At 41.4% G+C, this 20,851-nt stretch overlaps 2 protein-coding genes across 2 annotated transcripts; one reads left to right on the forward strand and one right to left on the reverse strand.

Moving 5' to 3' along the window:
* Positions 1 to 8,245, forward strand: adamtsl7 (ADAMTS-like 7). Its single transcript, XM_041035220.1, has 12 exons — positions 1 to 135; positions 749 to 878; positions 974 to 1,149; positions 1,297 to 1,405; positions 2,680 to 2,868; positions 3,356 to 3,485; positions 4,244 to 4,466; positions 4,933 to 5,106; positions 5,240 to 5,413; positions 5,512 to 5,691; positions 6,486 to 6,630; positions 7,748 to 8,245. The coding sequence occupies exons 1-12, from the start codon at positions 1 to 3 to the stop codon at positions 7,900 to 7,902; spliced, it is 1,920 nt and encodes a 639-aa protein (XP_040891154.1). The 3' UTR covers positions 7,903 to 8,245.
* A 1,664-nt stretch (positions 8,246 to 9,909) lies between these two features.
* On the reverse strand, positions 9,910 to 20,494 carry ptpn9b (protein tyrosine phosphatase non-receptor type 9b). Its single transcript, XM_041035940.1, has 13 exons — positions 20,444 to 20,494; positions 17,724 to 17,867; positions 17,193 to 17,282; positions 16,812 to 16,936; positions 16,336 to 16,441; positions 16,027 to 16,137; positions 15,020 to 15,921; positions 14,729 to 14,825; positions 13,806 to 13,875; positions 13,588 to 13,666; positions 13,119 to 13,269; positions 12,648 to 12,855; positions 9,910 to 12,195 (listed from the first exon to the last, which is right to left on the reverse strand). The coding sequence occupies exons 1-13, from the start codon at positions 20,474 to 20,476 to the stop codon at positions 11,972 to 11,974; spliced, it is 2,340 nt and encodes a 779-aa protein (XP_040891874.1). The 5' UTR covers positions 20,477 to 20,494; the 3' UTR covers positions 9,910 to 11,971.
* Between the last annotated feature and the right edge of the window lie 357 nt (positions 20,495 to 20,851).

Raw genomic sequence — 20,851 nt, forward strand, 5'->3', positions numbered from 1 at the left:
ATGGCTGGATTGTGGCAGCAGCTCAGCTCCCTGCGGCAGGGTCGAGCTCTGGCTCTCCTCCACTTCATTTGTCTTCTCTACCCACCCTCAGGTGCTCTTCCCTGGGACACTAAAGCCAGCCCATCCCCTCTGGAGGTAAGACATCAACATGGTTATATAAAGCAATGTAAATATAATTCATATTTGTATATAGCTACATAAATGTTTGAGGCTCCAAATAATAATTTATGCCAGCTTTTTAAGAGTTGTTTTAGCATTATAAAAATATTTTTGGTTGTTTTTGATCCAAATTACAAGTAAAATCAAACCAAAGTCACTCAGGCAAACTAATCACTAGCAGATCAATAAATCATAAAAAGGCAGAAGAACCATAGAAACCCAACCATAGTAAGGTAAACTCTAAACTTGTAAAATGAAGATCTGTGCAGTGGAGGAATGGAGAGGAAGACCAGAAAGGTTCCCCAACTCAAACCAACTGTTGGACTGGACAGAGTGAGCTGTGGGATTTCCAGCAAGAGAGAGGGAGAGAAAGTTGGAGAGCAGGATGGATGAGTGAAAATGAGAGAAAAAGAGCAACAATGCGATCCAGTGGAATTTATGATTATACTGTTGAAACACATGCTTGTGACGGTGAAACTGTGGTACAGAGAGAATGCAGAGAGTCTGCATATGTACATGAGTGGGCATGTACAGTGTTTGTACCAGTGGCTTTGTGCACATAAAAGTGTGTGAATGTGTGTATTGGCAGGGGTTTGAGGTGGTGAAGGGGAATTTCTCTCGGACTTTCCTCCGCGTTGGCTACCATAAGATTGCCGAGATTCCTGCAGGAGCACGAAACATCAACATACAGGAGACAAAAAAGAGCCGAAACTACCTGGGTACACACACACACACACACACGGTATCTAACAACAGAATTCATTTCAGCATGAAAAATACTTCAGTGATGGATGAACGTGGGGTTTTCCTCCAGCTCTCCAGACCCAAACTGGCGTCTCCATCATCAATGGAAACTGGGTGATTGACAGGCCTGGGATCTTCACTGCTGTGGGAACACAGCTGATGTACAGAAGACCCAACGAAATCCGCTCACGCAGTGGAGAGTCGATCACTGCGCCTGGGCCGGTGACTGAGGACCTGCATGTTTATGTGAGACGGAAAATGGAACACACACTGGCAACAGCTGCATAGCCTTTCTGTGTCTCTTATATAAATACATACTACAATACAAAAGCAATATCACTACTACAACATACCATGTTTTACCACTCACCTCTGTCTCTCTATTTTCTATAGTTGATCTACCAGCAACCAGGACCCAGTGTATACTATGAATACAGTGTGCCTTTACAAAACACACACCCAACTCTTGAATCATATACACCTTCTGATATACTTCCCCTGGGTGAGTGCACAAACTAACACATATTAACACACAAACCCACTCTTTAAGCTGTATTAGAGTGACCCTATATGGCCACAGTGCCATTTTCTCACTCTGAATGTTCTGGTTTGCCCTCTGGGATCATAACACATAACAGATGCCTATGTTTGTGCCTTAATGCAGGGTCATATTAACACCAGTAAGTATTCATTTTCAGCAAAACTGTCCTAGTGAAAATTAGATTAGGATTTCAATAACATTTGATAGAGGCAGGCAGCCAAACTTTGTTCTGGCAAAGAACAAAGTTACCGCACACGGAGACAAAAATCAGTCACTTGGGCCAGATTTAATTTCATTTCCTAATATTTAACCTTCATTAAAGAAACAGTTTTATTTGTGTCCACTGACACTGGCTAATAATTTCATAATTTTTATGGATCTCCTGAACTATCTCAAGTAACAACAAATATTAAAAAAGAGCCTGCACAGCCCAATGCGCATTTTCATTTATTCTATTAGACCCTCGCTCAGGTTGAAGGTGAGTAGAACTAGGCTGGAAGATGCTGGTCATCGGATTCCAAGTATTGGTAAGAATATGAAAGGACTTACTTCTCCCACCCAGTGTACATACTGTATACCTTGTGTACATTATTCTCTTCCAGTTGGTACACAAGAAATCAACATACTTCAACATTTTATATCAACAAGAAATGGAACAATATGTGCACTGCTGGACATCACCAAACCGCAACTCAAAAATGCCACTGTCAATTAAACTTAACGGAGAGACGGCACAATGTTTTCCCCAAAAACTTTCTTGTTTTCTGAGGTGTTACTGGAGCTGTTTTGCCACCATCCACGATTAGTTTTGATTTTTTCCAGCTGCAACTCCATTGCCTTTGTGCATTGCTGGGGAGTAGCGTAGATCAACAGCATACTCAAAAGTCAGCGTCAGTTTTTTTTTCTTTTTTTTTTTGTTACATGCGAGTCTTTGAGTCTTTACCAATCTGAACACACTACAAACCTGCTTAGATTAGATTTAGTGTACGTAATATGGATTTAGGACAGTCTGTACAGTCCTGGAAACACATCTAATCAGCCACAGAAAGTAAAATCACCTGTGTAAGGGTACCACGGTTATGCTGGGCCTTTCACACTTATTACATTTTATTTTATGCTGCATCCCCTTATTGTACTATTATCTATGAAATATTTTAATTATCTCACCACCTTTCTTCCTTAGATGCCAGAAATTGTTTTTTTGCTCCATACCTCAAACTTCCTCTTCCTTGTAGTCGAGACAGCAGACCCATCCCGCCCAGGTGAGAACGTGCACCAAGGTGACATTGCCAACAATGATATCATCAAGGAGGCAACCAATCCCAACCAGGTTCCCTCTAACCCCATTGTGAACTCTGACTCTCAGCCCACTTACACCTGGATAAAGAGTGGGCACTCAGAGTGCAGCACAACCTGTGGCTCTGGTGAGGAAACATATCACACAAAGAAACAGTGATCACACAATTAATTAATAATATTCAAATCTTTTTTTAGTAAACATGTTTATTTAGCGCTGTTGTATTAGGGCATTTAATATAGGCATTTGGTATATTCATAATTTTTTGCCAATGCAAAAACACCATTCACAGTAGATTGGGATCTGCAAACTCAACACTGCAGGAAGGAAACGCATAAATAATAATAAAATGTTACAGAATCAGAGATGACACAAACAAATGTAACTGAAAGCTGTTACCGTTACCAGTTGTTGTCACACACCCATGTGGCTGAGACTCCTGGGAAAATACATGGGCCTTGTACAACACTACTATGGATGAAAACAACTCATGTTAAAATGTGTATGTGTGCAGTCAAATGTTTGCAGACAAAAAAACATTCACTCGCTTACTCTTTTCCTGTGTGTGTGTGTGTGTGTGTGTGTGTGTGTGCACGTGTGTGTGCACCTGCCAGGCAGGCGTCAGGTACTCTGGGAGTGTGTCCAAAGGGATTCACAGGCAACTGTTCCTTCTGACCTCTGTGACCCTGCCCTTGAACCAACAAACCGGGAAGAAGACTGCAACACCCAGCCCTGCCCTACATAGTGAGTAAGACACACACACACACACACACACACACACACGCACACACACCCCTCCTGATGTCCCATACACGAATTGTGACACATACACCAGATAAGATACACACACAGACACACACATACACACGCGTACACTGTATTAGTTCCACGTGGCATTGTGACTTTCAGGGTGAAACCTTCATCACTCACACACATTCCAGCCATAAGTCAGTCACCAGTCACAGTCAATCACACTGACTCCCTTTGGTGTGGCTTTGGTTTTCATGTCTTGTGGTAAATACCACTAGATCCTACCGTCGCCAAGATGTAGCAGAGCGTTAGTGTATGTTTGGTTGTGGGTCTGTTAGACATTTCACCCACAGTGTCAGTGATCCATGATAGCTGTCAGTCTGAAATATACATGTTTCTACTGGGAATGTAGCAGCATCAGAGGACTGAAAAACTGAAACTTCAGAAGTAATGAAAGGAGGAGAAACTTTGTGTAGCACAAGTTGGCTTTTTTGCGTGTCTCTTCTATGTTCACCTTTTGGAGGAAGCTTCAGGCTTTAAAATGCCCCCTGTAGATCAGGGTCAACTGACCACACACAATAACTGTGGTCAAAGCAAAGACAGAGAGCTGGGACACGCTCTGCTTGAGGAAAGTCATTGTTAACTCATGTATCATGACCAAGAACCATGAAACCACATTCTCTGTGATGGACCACAAGCTGGTCTTTATTTTCCTCTAACCCATTTCTCTGTCCTCTGTGATTGGCTCACAGCTGGGACGTGGGGGAGTGGTCAGAGTGCAGCAGGAGGTGTGGACCCGGCACTCAGCACCGCCAGATCATCTGCCGCCAAGTCACTCACGTGCATGCCAATGGCACGGAGTCCTCGGTTACTGTGGCACCAGAGCTGTGTGGGTCATCTGATAAGCCAGTGACCAAGTCTACTTGTCAGCTGAAAATTTGTAGCCAGTGGGAGATACGATCTGAGTGGAGCCCGGTAAGACAACATACACACACTCTTTAATATATTATAGTGCACAATGACAACTAATGGAGCTGTGCTTTTATCAGGTGTGGAACAAGTAAGACGAGTAACAACATCAGCAAAATGTTTTTGAGGAATGAAAAGTACATTTTTCATTAACCATTATGCCAATGGCCCCTTTCAGAGTGTTATATTATTATATACCTCACATTACATAATTATTATTACTAATGCATTACTGTATAAACAGCACTTTAATATTATAACTGGTCAAGGTGGAGATCATTTTAAATACATCACATACTGTTGAGAAGTTCTCTAACAATTCATCATATTTTATGATCATATGTTTTGTATATAAAATGTCAATCTGCTGTAATTAATCTGTAAATAACTAGTAACTACAGCTACTGAATAAATGTAGAGGAGTAAAATAAAAAAGTTCTAAAAAAATTTACCCCATGCCTGTGTTCCCCAGTGTTCAGTACCATGTGGGGTGGGCCAGCGCAGCAGGGAGGTGGTGTGTTTGAGCAACCAGGGTGATGTGGAGGAGGATGAGGAGTGTAACATGAACCTAAAGCCAGACACACTGCAAAACTGTGACATGGGAGCCTGTGCGCGCAGCTGGTTCTCCTCCCTCTGGAGCCAACGGGTAACACAGAAACTGTCAATACTGTATGTATGTGACTGTGTGTGTTTGTGTGACAGAGAGAGAGAAAAAAAAAGTGAAATCATGATGAAATGGCACTGACTTACCTTGTGTGTGTGTGTGTGATAATCCTCAGTGCTCTGCAGAATGTGGTAGGGGCAATCGAACCCGGACAGCAGTATGCCTGATGGATCATGTGACTGATCTCCCATTGGACAGCTGTGAAGGGGAACGCCCTCCAGAAGTGACAGTCTGTGACTCAGGCCCATGCCAAAACCAGCTGGAGTGGTATTCAGGACCTTGGGGTCAGGTAATCCACACGTATACATACACATATTGTAGCATTCACAGACATTACTGAACCAGCATTAACTTGATGCAACGCCTTTTGTGTGTGGGTTAATTAAGTGTTCTGCAGAGTGTGGAAATGGCACGCAGACCCGGAATGTGGTTTGTATTTCCAACGACAACGGCCGAATGGAGGTTGTGGACCAGTTAAAATGTTCTAGTCTACCTCAGCCAATCACAGCTCAGACCTGCACACTGAAGCCATGTGGTGTCCAGTGGTATATCACAGAGTGGAGCGCAGTAAGTGTCCCAAAGTCCCTCTGTCTTTCTACCATGCACCTATGAAACCCTGTTGTAATGTCTGACACATAAGTAAATCACAGTATTTGAGACATTTGATTCTAATGTTCAAAGGTTTTAAAGGGTCAGTTTACCTGAAATAAGACACACTTTTTTTACTTATTCATAGTAGATAGATAGATTTCTGCTGCCACCCAAATACACAGTGAATAGTAAACCAACAAATGGTTTGACAAAACAATCCCAGTTTAAGGTCTACTTGCTGGCTTTAGCACATAGCAGTCTTTAACAGTAGATAGAGTTTGCTCACTGTCATGACATGCTGTTGACATGAAAACTCAGCAGCTACTGAGCTCACATGTCAACAGATCCATCTCCATGACAACAGAGAAAACCACAGAAATCCACTGACAAAGACCATCTCTGGAAGAAGATTGTAGTAGACCTTGAGCTGCGATTGTTGTTGTCAAATCTTAACACATCAAATCACCTGGATAATCCAGAGGACATGACAGAGCATGATCTGAACAGTTTCATAGTGACTATTATTATTTTAGAAAGCAGTTAAAGTGAAAACACAGTGATGTCTGTGGGTAATCAAGAGTAACCAGGATACTGTGTCTGGAAAGACAAGCTGCTGCTGAGATTTACCAATGTCATTTTTCGTTGCTTTGAATGGCAAAAAATAAATTCAATTGGCCTGCATTGTGTACATTCATACATTCAATCCTCAGATTATATTGTGTGTGTAATCTGTTATGCCCGCCATGTGCTCTCTCTTCGTGTCACCTCAGTGTTCTCGTTCCTGCAACGGTGGCTACCGTGTGCGTGAGGTGCGCTGCCTTGCCGACAACATTGCCCCAAGCGACCGCTGTGACCCAAGTTTGACCCCAGAGAGTCGAGAAGAATGCAACAAACAACCTTGTGTGGCTGAGATAAGTAAGTCTTACAAGCAGTGTTATACTAAGGCAGAGGCTTCGAGCACTGTGTGTCCACTGTAGGTGTAGCTGGGTCAGAGTTCACATCAGGGTCAGGAAGGACCTGGTTGGAGAGAGATATCTCTGTGAGACAGTCAGAAAGATCGCAGTTTTTTGTTGATGATGTGTATAGGTGAAAATCCCGGCCAAAATTATAATTATTCTTATTCTTATTCTTATTGGGATATATTTGCAAACCAATATAAAAAATAATTAATAAGTGACCTATCAAAGCATAAAAAGACATGAGAAAAATTGTTTGGTTTTTATGGTCAGTGGTTTATCAGTTTTCCTGGTGATACTGTGACTTGAGTCAAATATGGGAGTGGTACAGAGCTTTAGGAACATATGACCTAATATTTACAACAAATAATCAGTCCTTCATATGCCAAAAATATTTTCAAGTGTTTGAACAAGGATTTGTAAGCATGCAATTAATAACCTGTAACATCGTAATGTGATTCTTCTGTCACTCAGGCTTTTACTGACCGGATTGTTCATCATTGTTTGGTTAATGGATGCACCACTATGGTGACTGAGGACGAGAGTATACAGTGTATTATTTGGTTTATGTCATTTTACGATCCAACACACTCAAACATACAACACTGAGCTGTACGTGTGTGTGTGTGTGTGTGTGTGGAATCACACATTTGAAAAATATTTTAATATAGTTACTGAAAAATTACAGGTAATCTACGTAGATAATTGACATGAGCCCATGTTGGAATCTACAATACACTTTTGATTTTCATTTCAGTAAATGTACATTTTCAGGACTTGTGCACTGAGGAACTGAACTTGAAATATGAAAGTGAAAGTGAAACTTGAAAACTACTCATTGGATGAGGCCATGCATTACTGAGAAATCATTGTGTGGGAGTGGAAGCTTTAGGTTTCTGGGAACAACTTCTGTCATCTACACTTTCACACAAACTGCTGTGAAGCTCCGATTCCAATCTGCTCATTCATCTTTCTTACATATTTCAGAAATCATGTATTTAACAGATGAAATGTCGTTTGCTGTGTTTCCCTCATTTTTCTCAGTTTCTCGACCTTGTTTCTCTTTTCCCTCCCAGATCCATTATGCAGTGACCAGTATCATAACTGTATGGTAGTGGTTCAAGCCAGACTCTGCATTTACCCATACTACAGAAATGTCTGCTGCGCCTCGTGCTCCCATGCCCAGAAAACCTACCCTAGCTCATTTCAAAAGAACTACATCCGAAGGTGATGCTGCCTCAGGACGCTCAAATTCACTTCAGGTCACCGCTGGGAAAAATAAAAAAATAAAGAAAAAGCTAAGCAGCACTATGAAAGTGACACCTAGCTCTGCTTAGTTTAATATTCAGTCACTTAGTCTGCAACACATTAACTGCCCAGGTAATCAGCTGCCTTCTTCTGTCCACAGCCACATACTGTAACCACCACAGCATGAATACAGCTATTTAAGTAATATGCTGCTTCATCCAACAACAAGATGGATAAAAATAGCCTGAAACTTAACTTTATGACAGTACACACACACATACACACACCTACACACTTTTGTAAGAGTGTCACTATGTATAGGTCTAGAGTGTGTTTTCATCCTCAGTGTAACTGGTCATATTTGGTGATGTACTTATACTGTATATTTATTCTTAATAAAGAGCGTATAACTTCTGATACTGAGCGGTTTTTGTCATATTGTTGTAGATTTTACAGAAAATATTCAGCTGTTTGTTGTTTACATTACATTGTTTGGTGATTTTAACGTGTAGAAATGTAAGTAAATTACATCAGCACATAAAGCCTGAGTAGAAAAATACATAAAACCTGAAAAGGTCATTTAACACTAACCTTAATTAGCTTATGGTCAGTTTATCTTCTAATGCAAAACATCTGCTGCCAGCAAATAAAGGTGGGAAAATACAGCTGTGCCAGTTATTGCTAGCAGAAGTCTTGTGTCACCAAGATACATAAAATCACACCCATCTATTGCAAAATGTGAAGGATGACACAACAAGGTCCAAGACTTACTTCCATTGTGGTCGCTAATGCCCTGTATGTAAAAATTATTAACACTGTAAATGGAGGGATGTGGTCTGAGGGTTACGTAAACAAAAAATACAGGAACAGAAGTTTAAGGAATAAATTGTGTCTGCTTTTCACAAAAGCCTAAAATGGCTGAGCTTGCGTAGCTAAATAGTGAGCAGAACAGTAGTGCTATTTCCAGGGACAAGACTAATATCATTACTGTAAGTGGGTTTAAAGACTGTGCCAGGAAGAAGCTTTGTTTAGAACGTACGCATCCATTATAAGAGACTCAGTCCCAGATGACAATGATCAGTATGTAGATATACTGGGGAGGGTTACTTTGGAAAAAAAAATTAATGGTTTGTCCTTCCCCTCATGATAGAGATAGAGATGTCTGGGACCTTGTTTGACTCATCATGCAGCTAACAATAGCAACAACTGGCTTGATAGCATTATCTCACTGCCATATTGTTGACATTTTTTTTAAGCCAGCTTTTATTGTTCTGATAAAACTCTGGTCAGTCTGTGCTCTCCTGTTTTTCCTCAGTTTATATTACCTTTACAAAATAAAGTGCCACATAACCTGCCAAAACTCTGAGTGTGCCAGGCAGTGATGGAGGAAGTATTCAGATCCTTCACTTAGATACTGTAAAAGCAGTAATACCACACACATGTTCATACTGCACACGCACCACTCTGTTCAGTCAAAGAGAAATCGCTTTAGCTTTGTACTCATTCGAGATAGTAATACCATTGCTTTAATGGGACAGCCGGGCTGACAGCATGTAAAAGGCCATAATTCAATCACGAGAACTTAAAGCACAAAAAGAAACATTAAATGAACACCAATGACATACGCACATTGCATTCTCTGTTTCTCATAAAAACAAATTAAAAATAGCATGGGGTCCAAGAATCTTTTACATACACACTCTCCCATTCTGTAGCTATACATAATCTTCAGTAATGTTCCCGTGTTGCTCCAGAGTCTGTGTCCGTGGATGCAATGCTGCAATGGTAGGTCCATGCTAGTAGGCTGTTGAGAATGTGTGACAGGAATTTTTTTTTTAAGGGTGAGCCTGGGCCTTTGGCATTGAGGGATGCAGGGTCCACATTCACCAATAATATCCATGTCTGTCTTGACAAAATTGCTTGGACACCGTTACCCCCAAAAACATTCAAGGCTCTCATACCATGCTGATAAACCTTAACCCATTCTAAATTTTTTTTTTTTTTTTTCATTTACTCATTGACACCAAGATGGGTTTTTAGAGAACAGAAATGTCAGCCACTTGTCTTTTTTGCTAGTTTTTTTCCTCTTGATAGCTCCTCTTTTTTTTTTTTTGCTTTGTCCTTGGCATTGGGTACCAGACAGTAAGACGTTAATGTCATTGTTACTGAAGAGTTTAACAATAAGCTCTCTAAAAACATTACCCCCCCCCCCCCCCCCATTGTCCTAGAATTGAACAATCACCATTTATACAAGTCAGTTCTGAAAATACAATGGCAAGTGATATTCTCCACTAAAGTATCATTGTGAACAACAAAAAATATATTTCACTCCCCATCTGATTTGTTCAGCTTATCAAATGCAATAACTGGTTTGTTTTCTTTGTAGCATCGTACCAACATTCACTGATTTCAATATTGTAGAAGTTTTACAAAGACATAAATATAGTAGGATACAATACAGTAAAAAATACAAAATAAAGTTGATATAGTTTTTTTTTTTCTTAAATGATAATTTACCAGAGGCAAACCCAGAAACGGATCTTTGACACTAGGCAAAAAACACTAGAATTACCCCCTGAGGTCAAATGATAAAAGAATAGCCATGTCTCAAACCAGAGCTTAGTCCCAGATAACTCACTACTTTTATGTTATTCGCAAGTAGTATACTCTGTACAGGACCATAGGCAAAATGTGGGTGTCCTGTGTGGCACATAGTCAACGTGTACTATGCAAGTGCACTAGTTTGGGTGTTATTACTATACTAGCGAGACATTAAGCTAAGGAAAAACTTGAAGGCACAATTATCTGAGGCAGAATTTGCCCCGAGAATCAAACACAAAAGCTGTGGTATCAAGGGAGTAAGATTCAAACAGGGAAAAAAACAAAAGGGGAAATACAACAGTTTACAGTTTCAGGTATGGTTTAGGTCTGAGAACAACGAGGCAGTGAATCAAGTTAAGGCCAAATTGCTTGAGATCGTCCAATCAGAACGCTCTGACAGTAAAAATGATGTTAGACCTGACAAATCGCATAGATTTGCATTTCGATATCTGTTTTTATACCAGAACTCTTCAGTATTTTGTCATATCCTGGCTCGCTACATAGATATTTCTTCTCAAGGTTAAGTCAATTATATTAAACAGCTTTTTTTTGCTCTTCTTTCAGAGGTTGGTGTAATGCACACTAATGTATAAATGTATGTTACAAGAATATACATATACATGGGCTTCAGTCTATAATATTTCAGTAAGGAGTACATCCAAGCATTCAGGGTGAGGACTTTGGCTTTGAAAAGTTAGTCTACATATGCACAAATATGAAACACATGTAGAAAATGCACCATAGAAAAAAAGGACATGGAAAATAAAAGGAAAAACTGAAATGGACGAAATGGCTCACACACTGATCTAGTATCACTTACTGCCATTTGCCATTTTCTCACACAGAACCATTTACTCTCGAAAAACAAGAACACAAAACAAAACAAAAAAAAAAAGTTTTTTCAAGTTTCACCTTTTCACACCCATCACTCTTTATCTGTGATCGCAGACTTGTTCAGGGTTGAAAAGGAACGAGAAATACAAAAAGGAAAAAAAGACAGGTTTGGAGGGCTTCAAGGGGTAACGTTCAAGTTTGTCATTCGTCATGTGCAAGTCAATATAAAAATGCTACAACTCGTACAACGCTCTTGTCAACAAGACAGGTTCAGGGCAGGCCAAGTCCCCCTGTAGTTTGCTAAATATAAAGGGGCTCGGAAATTGGCAGGACAGCTTGCTCAATCAGTGATGCAACGTACAGTCTCCACTCCCTGTAATTTTTTCCACAGCTCTTCTCCTCCTCCGTCCATCCACTCACGTAAAGGAAGAGCAACTGTGGGGGTATGCATCGTTAACATCAAGAGCCAAAACAAGATCTCCATCCTTTGTCTCTTCTCTCCTATGGCAGAAGAGTCATTTTCCTCCACTACTCTGAAATGTCTTTCCACGGTCTTTCGTTCCTATAACTTTGGGTTAGGTTGGCTATCCCATTCGTCTAGTTATCCTATGAGTCCCTCACTCGCTGTCAGTCTCTAGGTCTGAGTCAGACCACTGCACTGGGCTCAGTCTCCCATGGCGCTGGGCATATTCAATGACTGCCGTGTAGCAGAAGTAGTACTGGTCCCAGGTCTGGATGCTGAAAGCCCTCTGCGTACGCATCCGCCGCACCGTCTGACGGACATCTACTGTGCCGATGTCCTCCAGCCGGGACAGGCAGATGTCCAGTGTACAGAATGTGCCTGCACAGAGAGCAGGGAAGAAGAGCAAGACAGGAAAGTTACACATGGAAGAGCTAGACAATTATTTACACTTATTGATATGCTTAGCAGATCTTTAAGAATGTAGAGACAACAGCGGCAGGACGACGGGAGAAAACCTAAAACTGACAACAAAAGAAGTTCACTCTTACCCTCCTATTCTTTGTGTCAGGTTCACCTATGTAATACTGGGCAGGAATCCTTTTTAGCAGGTAGCACGGGTTCAACAATATGCTGACGCCACTTAGCCACTCTAAACAACATTCTCAGTGGCTAAATTCCTGCGTCTTGGGAAAATTTTCGAGGAAGGGCCATATCCCTCAGAGCTAAGGTGGAGCAAAGTGCATGTAAATAAGTAGTAAAAAGAACACCTGAGCTAAAGTTGGTGCATTGTACCATTTCTGAAATTTCACACCCTATAATGTAGCATTTACCTGTGCGGCCAATGCCAGCACTGCAGTGCACAACCACAGGAGGGCCTCCTGGAGGCCCCGTCCAGCTGGATCCCAGGCTCTGAACTGCAGCATCCCTCCTCTGAAGTACATGCTCACGGAAGTCCAGCATAGCAGAGGCACTCTTGGGCACCCCGAAGTCTGGCCAGCTGACATAGAGGTAGTGGCACACCTCCCGTGTCTCTCCAGACTAAAACAAAAGGTCAGACAGGTTCACAGACATGATTCTGAAGCTAGGCTTCAGAATCATTCTTTTCGACTGGCATGTACGAGCCTGCGGGCCGAGTATTCTTGTCAGATTACATGTAATGGTGATCTTATATACTGAAGACATTCCACCAATAAAAGCAATCACATGATCTGAAGTCATCAGCTGTATCAAGTTATCTTTATTGGGATTTTAATTACTTTGAAAGCCGTCAAAGATACTGTAAGGGCCATTTCATCTTTTACCTGTGTGTTGTAGAGTTCAAGGTGGGAGAGTTTGAAGTCCTGGAACACCTGGATGTGTGTGTTCCTGACTAAAAAGTATCCGTGCTGCTCAGTCCTGCCCTCCTCGAGAGGCCAGTACTGACCACACTTGACACGTCCACGCTCCACCACCCTGGGACACAAAACACAAACCACAAACCTTTTAATGTTATATTCAGCCCAATCATGCTATTGCATATTCTACCACTTATGCACACAAACACTCTTTGTAGATCTCTGAAGCTGGGCAGATACTGTGGGTTTGTTCACCTTGTACGTCATGTTAACACACACTACACACTTTAATCTGACTCACTGCACAAATAGAATCTGCAACTTTATGTGCCCACATCGTACTTATCAATCTACCAGCAATAATGCAGGTGCTCACGCTGAACTGCCAGGTACGATTCATAATTCGCTTTTTAAATCAGAGGTGAAGGGGCCTCACCTGGTGGTCATGACAATGATAAGTACCATCTGTTCCCACACCATACGCCAGAAGTCACCAAAAGTTTTTGGCAAAGGACCTGAGCGACACAAAAATCTGTTAGGCCATGATAACATCAGACTGCACCCTGCTACGGTCTGAGGGGAACTGGGCAGGGTTGAGTCGAAAAAGTGTATATTGCCTGATGGACTGTATAAAGACAATAAAAAGCTGTTCACCCTGAGTTGCGATGTAGGCATTGTTCCTCTTGTACCCATCCATAAAACTGGCATTAATGTAATCTGATGTCTGCAAAAACACACAGCAGAGGTGGGGTGAGACTCGCTTCATAGTGTTAGCATCTACTGACTCTTATAAGGTGCTCAGCTTTAGTATTATTACAGTGGAGCCAACACATTTTCCTTTTACATCACGTTAAACTTCTGTGCAGAATTAAACTTTTATGCCCGTCACTTACTTTCAATAAATAGACTGCAGTCACATAAAAACTGTATTAAATACATAATGAATTCAGTCAATCTTCCGTTTCAGCTAATGGCATTCACTCAGCTGCCAATGCCAACATTTGTTCTACAGCCATACCACCTTTTTATTTCTTCTAAAAACAATTTTTAGTGGCATAATTCTTATAGTCTTAGTTTTAGTCATTGTTCTCATTTCACAAAAATAAGAGCCAGGTTGCAAAAAAAAACTGGCCTTTACTATTAATCTCATAAGAGCCACTGTGTACAATACTGCTGAGAACTCCACTTTCCAATCACACGTATCAGATGCAGCAGATAAGCTCAGGTGAAGACACGCAAATGTTAGTCATGAAATTTACTGTAACTGCTAATCAAAATTCCACATTTATGTCCACAGCTAATTCTTTGCTGATCATTTCAGTGCCGACCATTAATTACTTCAATAAATATATACAACATATAACAATAACATTATAGTGTAATCCATTCTTTTTGTGTCAACATGAATCAGAGGTCTGAATCTGACTGATGTTGGCAGCACTGTCACATCGTTTATCTGTAAAAATTTATAAAATCATCTCTTATCTACAAAGTCATTCAAAAATATTTATTAAACACATATATGAAATAAATAAAACAGGAGAAGAACGGAAGTTAATTGTTTAATTAATTAGTACCTCATCCTCGTCATCAGAGAGCTGGCAGAGTCGCACTCGTGACTGGTCCAGGCAGAGAACATCACTGTACCTGTTCTTTATCTGATTGGCTAATTTCCTGTAAAAACAGGGTTGAGTTCAAATGTGAGGAAGCATGACAGACTGACATACTGGGCTGACACGTTATCTGTCATGTAATTTTCCTTTAACCTGTTAGCGAGACAGAAAATAAAGGAAGAGACCGGCAGAAACAGAGGAGGAAACAGACAAAAAGGAGAACCTGATGGATAGAAAGTATTCTCTGTCTCTTACTTGGAGTAGTCAAAGGTGCCTGCTGGTGGCTCCTTGCGGATATCCTCGTACTCCTGATAGATCCCTTTCTTCTTCTTCCTCTTCACATGCTCCACCAGCTCATGCACCGTCATGCCTCCCTGCTCTGGCATGTGAACAGACACCTCCATGCAGCGGTCCTCATCATCAGGACCCCACGATGAGGACAGGGGAGGGGACTGAGAGGAAGGGTGGTGGGGTGGACGAGGCAGAGATTTTTGGGGCAACGGGGGCACCCCTTCCTCACCCTCCTCCTCCTCACCCTCCTCTTTGACGCCCTCATTCTGAGGTCTACGGGCAGAATCTGTTGCCCTGCTGTCCACCGCATCCCCGTTGCCTTTCTGGGAAAGCGGTGTGTTGGGAGGCGTGTCTGACTGGGGAGGAGCTTGGCGGCTGCGGCCATTCATGTTAGCATTGAGACCGGAGCCACTGACAGCCACATTGGCTTCGCTCACTGCTGAGCCGTTCCAGTGTTGGTGGTTCCCCTGCGGCCGGTTTGCAGCAGAATGTGGGCTCTGCTGGTACTGGCCTAGGCCTCGAGTCCTGCCTTCCACCACACCGCAGTGGTTCTGTGGGTTAGCATTGCTATCATCGTAGCAGTTAGAGTTAGCTAGCTCAGCACCTAACTGGGTATTTATATGGGTGTGGGACAGCGCAGCGCCTGCGCTTGTGTTGCTGCACTCCAAGCTATAAGAGCGTAGCAGGCTTCCCACACAGTCATGTGTGTCATGTTCTTGTGTGTCACCCTGAACAATGTTTGTGTGAATGTTAACACAGGCCTGGATCCAAGCCACGTGGTTATACTGGGATGTCCCACCCAGGTGCTCAGGAAGGGAGGGGACTGGGATGTGACTGGCCAACTCATTAGCTTTCACCGTGCACACCTGGTGATTGCAGAATAAAGAAAAGAAAACAAATGTCAAAAAACAGATAATAAACATACTACACCCCCACCCACACACCCCCCAAAGAAAACAAGACATGCATACCCTTTCTCTCAGCTTGTCACGCACAAAAAGCCGGAGGACAGCAAAAGGCGCTCGAAACCAAAGAGGCGATGACACAATGAAGACACATTTTAGACGAGCTGGAAATGCTCCCTGTAAAAAAAAAAAAAAAAAAAAAAAAAAAAAAAATATATATATATATATATATATATATATATATATATATATATATATATATATATATATATAAGCATCAGACAGACAAAATGATGAAAAGGTTTTTAATTTCAGAGACAGTTTTAATACTGAAAACTTAAAGGCAGAGCAACAGAGGGTGTTCCAGACATTTACCTTGAGCAAATTGAGGATCTTCACACAGAGCTCATAGTCAAAATTGCTATAGCTGGAGTTGGTCATGTCGTAGATAAATATGAGTCCATCTCTTTGAGTTTGTACACTGGGGAGAAATCAAGAAGATTTGTAAATTAAAAGCAGAGGAGGAGTGTCAAAGTATTATAAAATGGAAACTTGGAATGGAAACTTTTTTTTTAATCCAGGTACTTGCAGGAAAAGAAACATAAAATCATAATGTTGGGAAAACCCAAACAGGCCTACACTATCTGGGATATTAACATTACTAAATAGTAGCAGGAAGTCAAAAATTGAAACTATAAGACAAAGACTAAAATAAAAAATGGGAAACAGAAATGTAAAGAGATGCACAGAACAATGATAGACTGAAAGGAACAGGTGTACCACAACATCAAAGTGCAGAAGAAAGAAAAAAAAAGTTGTTTACACAAAGTAGGTTAAGGTTAGGTCATCACCTCTCTATGGCTTTGTCCAGCTGATAGATGATGGCCTGAAGCACAGCTTTGTGGGTGGTGACGTCTGGCCGATGGAGACGAGCCGTGAAGAGTGCTAGAGCAGCACCCTTTGCATCTCGGCCAGGCTGGTAGGGACATTAACAGGCCATCATGTAGACCAGTGCAAATTCACTCTGCTTCCATGCTATGTTCACATTCAAGAATGTGAAGTCAAAACAAATCAATTTACTCTATCGCTATTCATAAAGGAACACACAAGCATCCACACTGACAGGCACAAACACACAGAAAACTTTTTTCTATGCATCCAGGGGTGAAATAGCAAAATGACTGACTCAAGTTCCTTAATGTTCAGCGGCTCATAATGACCTCACTACTCACCAGGACTGTAAATTTTTCACTCAGCAGCTCAGAGCGTAGGGGCTCCTCGTCAGGGTTGATATTGATGATGCCTTCTTTGATTCTTGTGTTCTAATGATACATGATGGTAAGCGTGGGAGAGAAAGAAGGCAGTCATTAGCTTGCAGCTAGGTCAGTAGGTGAACAAACATTTAACAGCATCCAAAAACATTATAGACTTTGATTCAGTCATTGTTTATTGTTGACCTTTATTATTGATCTGTCAATAAATCTGGGAATAAAAGAAGGTTCTAGTTGTGTGTTTTGAATATCAGTGGCGGACAATCCTTTTGTTTTCACCCCAGATTAGGCCTTAAGGAGTTATACTATTTTGCTTGACCATATGAATATAGTGACACCACTAAGAGGGGTCTCAAAATTGCACTGCTGCACAAAAAAATGCAATGGGATACTCTCCCCAAATCCTTTAGCCCTATTTAAGCATTCTGGTGTCATGCTGTTAATAGAAAAATAGTCATTTCAGTTTTGTCACCAGTCAAATCACTGCTGTACCTTGTATGCTTGGAAGAGGTCGATGGCTCTGGAGACGTCAAACTTACGGGCCATAAGAAACTTTACAGCCGTAGGTTGGGACACGAGCCCAGCACTGTGAGGCTGCTCCCTGCTACGCACCTTACTCAGGAACTCCTCCACAGCCTGGACAGACGTGAGGGAGGAGATGGAAAGAAAAGGTGAGGTGTATGTGTGTGAGGAGAGGCTAAAGCAGAAAAAACTGAAGGAGAATAACCAAAGGAGGACATGGTATTAAAAACACACAAACAAAGATTGGAATTTAGGAAGCAGAACAACAGGAAAGAAAAGTGATGATGGAGATGACAACTGACATGACAAGGAGGACACATAAAACTGTCAGTACCCTCAGCTTTGTAGATCTTTTCCTGCCAAAGTTACAATAACTTCGACACAGACTGTAGCGACAGGCTGTGCCCCTGGAAGATGCAAATCTGTAAATGAGAGGGCTCACATGCCAGGAGACAAGTGGGCTGCATCTGTCCTCCAAATTTGAAAGTCGCAAGAGGCGAGTATATGAATGGGTACAGCAGATTACTTCATGAGCTGTATACAAAACCTGAATCTACTCTCTCATAGGATATGAATAAAAAAGCGGATGTCAATTGAAAAGTTAATCCAAACAGAGGGTTTCCCTATGAGTTGCTTGGCAGACGTGGCCACATTCTGATGCATCTCATGATCAGTTTTGTTATTAGATGATGGGCTAAACAACAGACATATTCATTAAACATATAGCATTTGCCGCGTGAAGTAGCAACTCTGCTCCCTTTTTTTCCTGAATGTGAATGCTACAGACAAACACGTGCTATGATTTTATGAAGACATTCTGTGCTTTTATTAATCTACTTGTATCCTCTTATTTATGTGTTTTTAGTTGATCATTCCTGTGTTTTGTTTAATTGTAATCATCAATCCCATAAATAATCCCAAAATGTAATCTCGCAGTAAAGCACTTTGGTCAACATTTGCTGCTTTTAAATATACTCTCACTCTAAACTGATTTGAGATTACTAAACCGGACTAGACAGACAAACAGATGGACAGACAGAAATTATGATCAGCAGAGGTAGTCTTTAGGGTGATGTCAACAAAACACTATGGGAAACCCTAACATACATGTATGAAATCATATCATCAGGACAATGATAATCTCACAAAGAAAATTCATATTTGGTCATTTATCGAGTTACAAAAACTGGATGTTGTGAAAGATTTGTGACTTGTAGAGTGTGGCATAGCCACAACTATGTGCCAAGAATGAACCTGAGCTGATACGGTGACTGGACACATATTGCAATCACAGTGCACAGACACACACATTTGGGAAAGCTAACCAATACCTGGTCCAGACAACAGAAGCAAAGGAATCAAATCAGACATACGTGACAACATCAAAAGGTACACTGCTTAATTTAGTGCCAAAAATTTAGTGTACCACACATTTCCCCTTAATAAGTGGTGATCACATGTTTCCAAAACATGTTTCTAAATTGGCAATAGTAACGTTAAACTGGGATAACATTTTTGGATTTGGGGCAGGGCAAGTCATAGAGATTACCTTTAAAAGTCGCCCTTCTATAATGAGAAAACTGGTAAATGAAGGATAGCGGCATATATACGCTATGCTCGTACCAGTGACAGAATATCAGAACCAGGGTATGGCTGCTAGCCTTGGTGGGATCACACAAGTCGCCGATTTCAGCAGCGAGCTAACACTACAAACATTTTGTATTCAAAGTGTCCTTGGGCAGTTATCCTATTGACGTTACTGAATCTGGTGACGTTAAGCCATCATGAAACAAATCAACAAATCTGGAGAGCAGTGCGAGCATGCCCCGTTACTTAGCTTCGTGATCAGTTAACCTTGTGAAAGCTTGATAAAGATGAAACAAGTGACTATAAAATGAAGCTGTCACCAGAATCGCGGTGGGGCATTTCATGTTCGCTATCAATGTCAGGTCCGCCCCTTTACTAGAAAGTGATGGCAACAACAATGCTAGGAAACGGAGGATCACTTCTGTGAATTCTCGACCGTAAATCTGATAGGCAGGACACTGCTAGCTAGTGGGCTCGCGTTGTGCGATGAGACTCGTGATCTTGCCTTGTCTTCACTGTGTCATGGTACATAATGACAACGGACAATTAAGGCAATCATTGGTTGTTCAGTTTCAACCTTCACATTTAGTCCAATATATTTTTTAACGTCTGGTAATATAGGTATCGAGGAAATTCCCTGCAAGTCAACAATGGCTATTAGCAATAGCTAGCGGCTAGGTTACATGTGGTGGCTGGATAGCTAACGGTAGCGTTAAAGACACTACAAGCACCATGTATGGGGCTAACCGTAGGTAAGGATGTACCGCTAGTTAACATACACGATATGAACATATCTATGTGGTCCATGTAAAGCTTGGTTATTAAAGGAATGAGTATTCGAGATACACAGCCGGTTAAGTGATCTCTACTACAAGCTATTAGCAAACGCCATCATGCTAACACACATGCTAACTCCTGTCAGTCACACCGGAGTCAGGGTGCGAACGGGCCAGCGCTGTTTACTAGACCACATCGTTCCCATGAACAATCACCGTGACAAAATATATGGGAAAAATCGCCGGCTAGAGGAGAAACTGAAGGTGACATGTGTACACACTGAGCATTATGGGCAGATAACAAAAAATCCGTTAAGAAACCCTTACCAGCTGCTCCTGAGTTGTCAGGGCTTCCGCCATCTTGAAGCCTCCGCAGCCGCTCGCTCACGCCCGAGACAGAGACCGAGGCTCCGCCCACACCCAATCACTTTACCACACACTAATCAAAACAGTGTTTATCAATACACTTTACTACAGACACATCATACGCTGTATTTATCAATACAGTTTGCTACACACTGATCAAAACGATTTATCAATACGCTTTACCACAGACAGAACTGTACTTCTGTATTTAGAAGTAAATGAAAGAAATTTCATTAACTATATTTACTCATACATTCTACCATGGTTTATTAACTGTAACCTATTTATCTACACATTTTGTAAGTGACAGTTTCCTGATTTTTAAAGAACTTAACAGCCAGTGTTTCTTAGATAAATAAAACATTGTTT

Source organism: Toxotes jaculatrix, chromosome 4, assembly GCF_017976425.1.
Source record: "Toxotes jaculatrix isolate fToxJac2 chromosome 4, fToxJac2.pri, whole genome shotgun sequence".
NCBI lineage: Eukaryota > Metazoa > Chordata > Actinopteri > Toxotidae > Toxotes > Toxotes jaculatrix.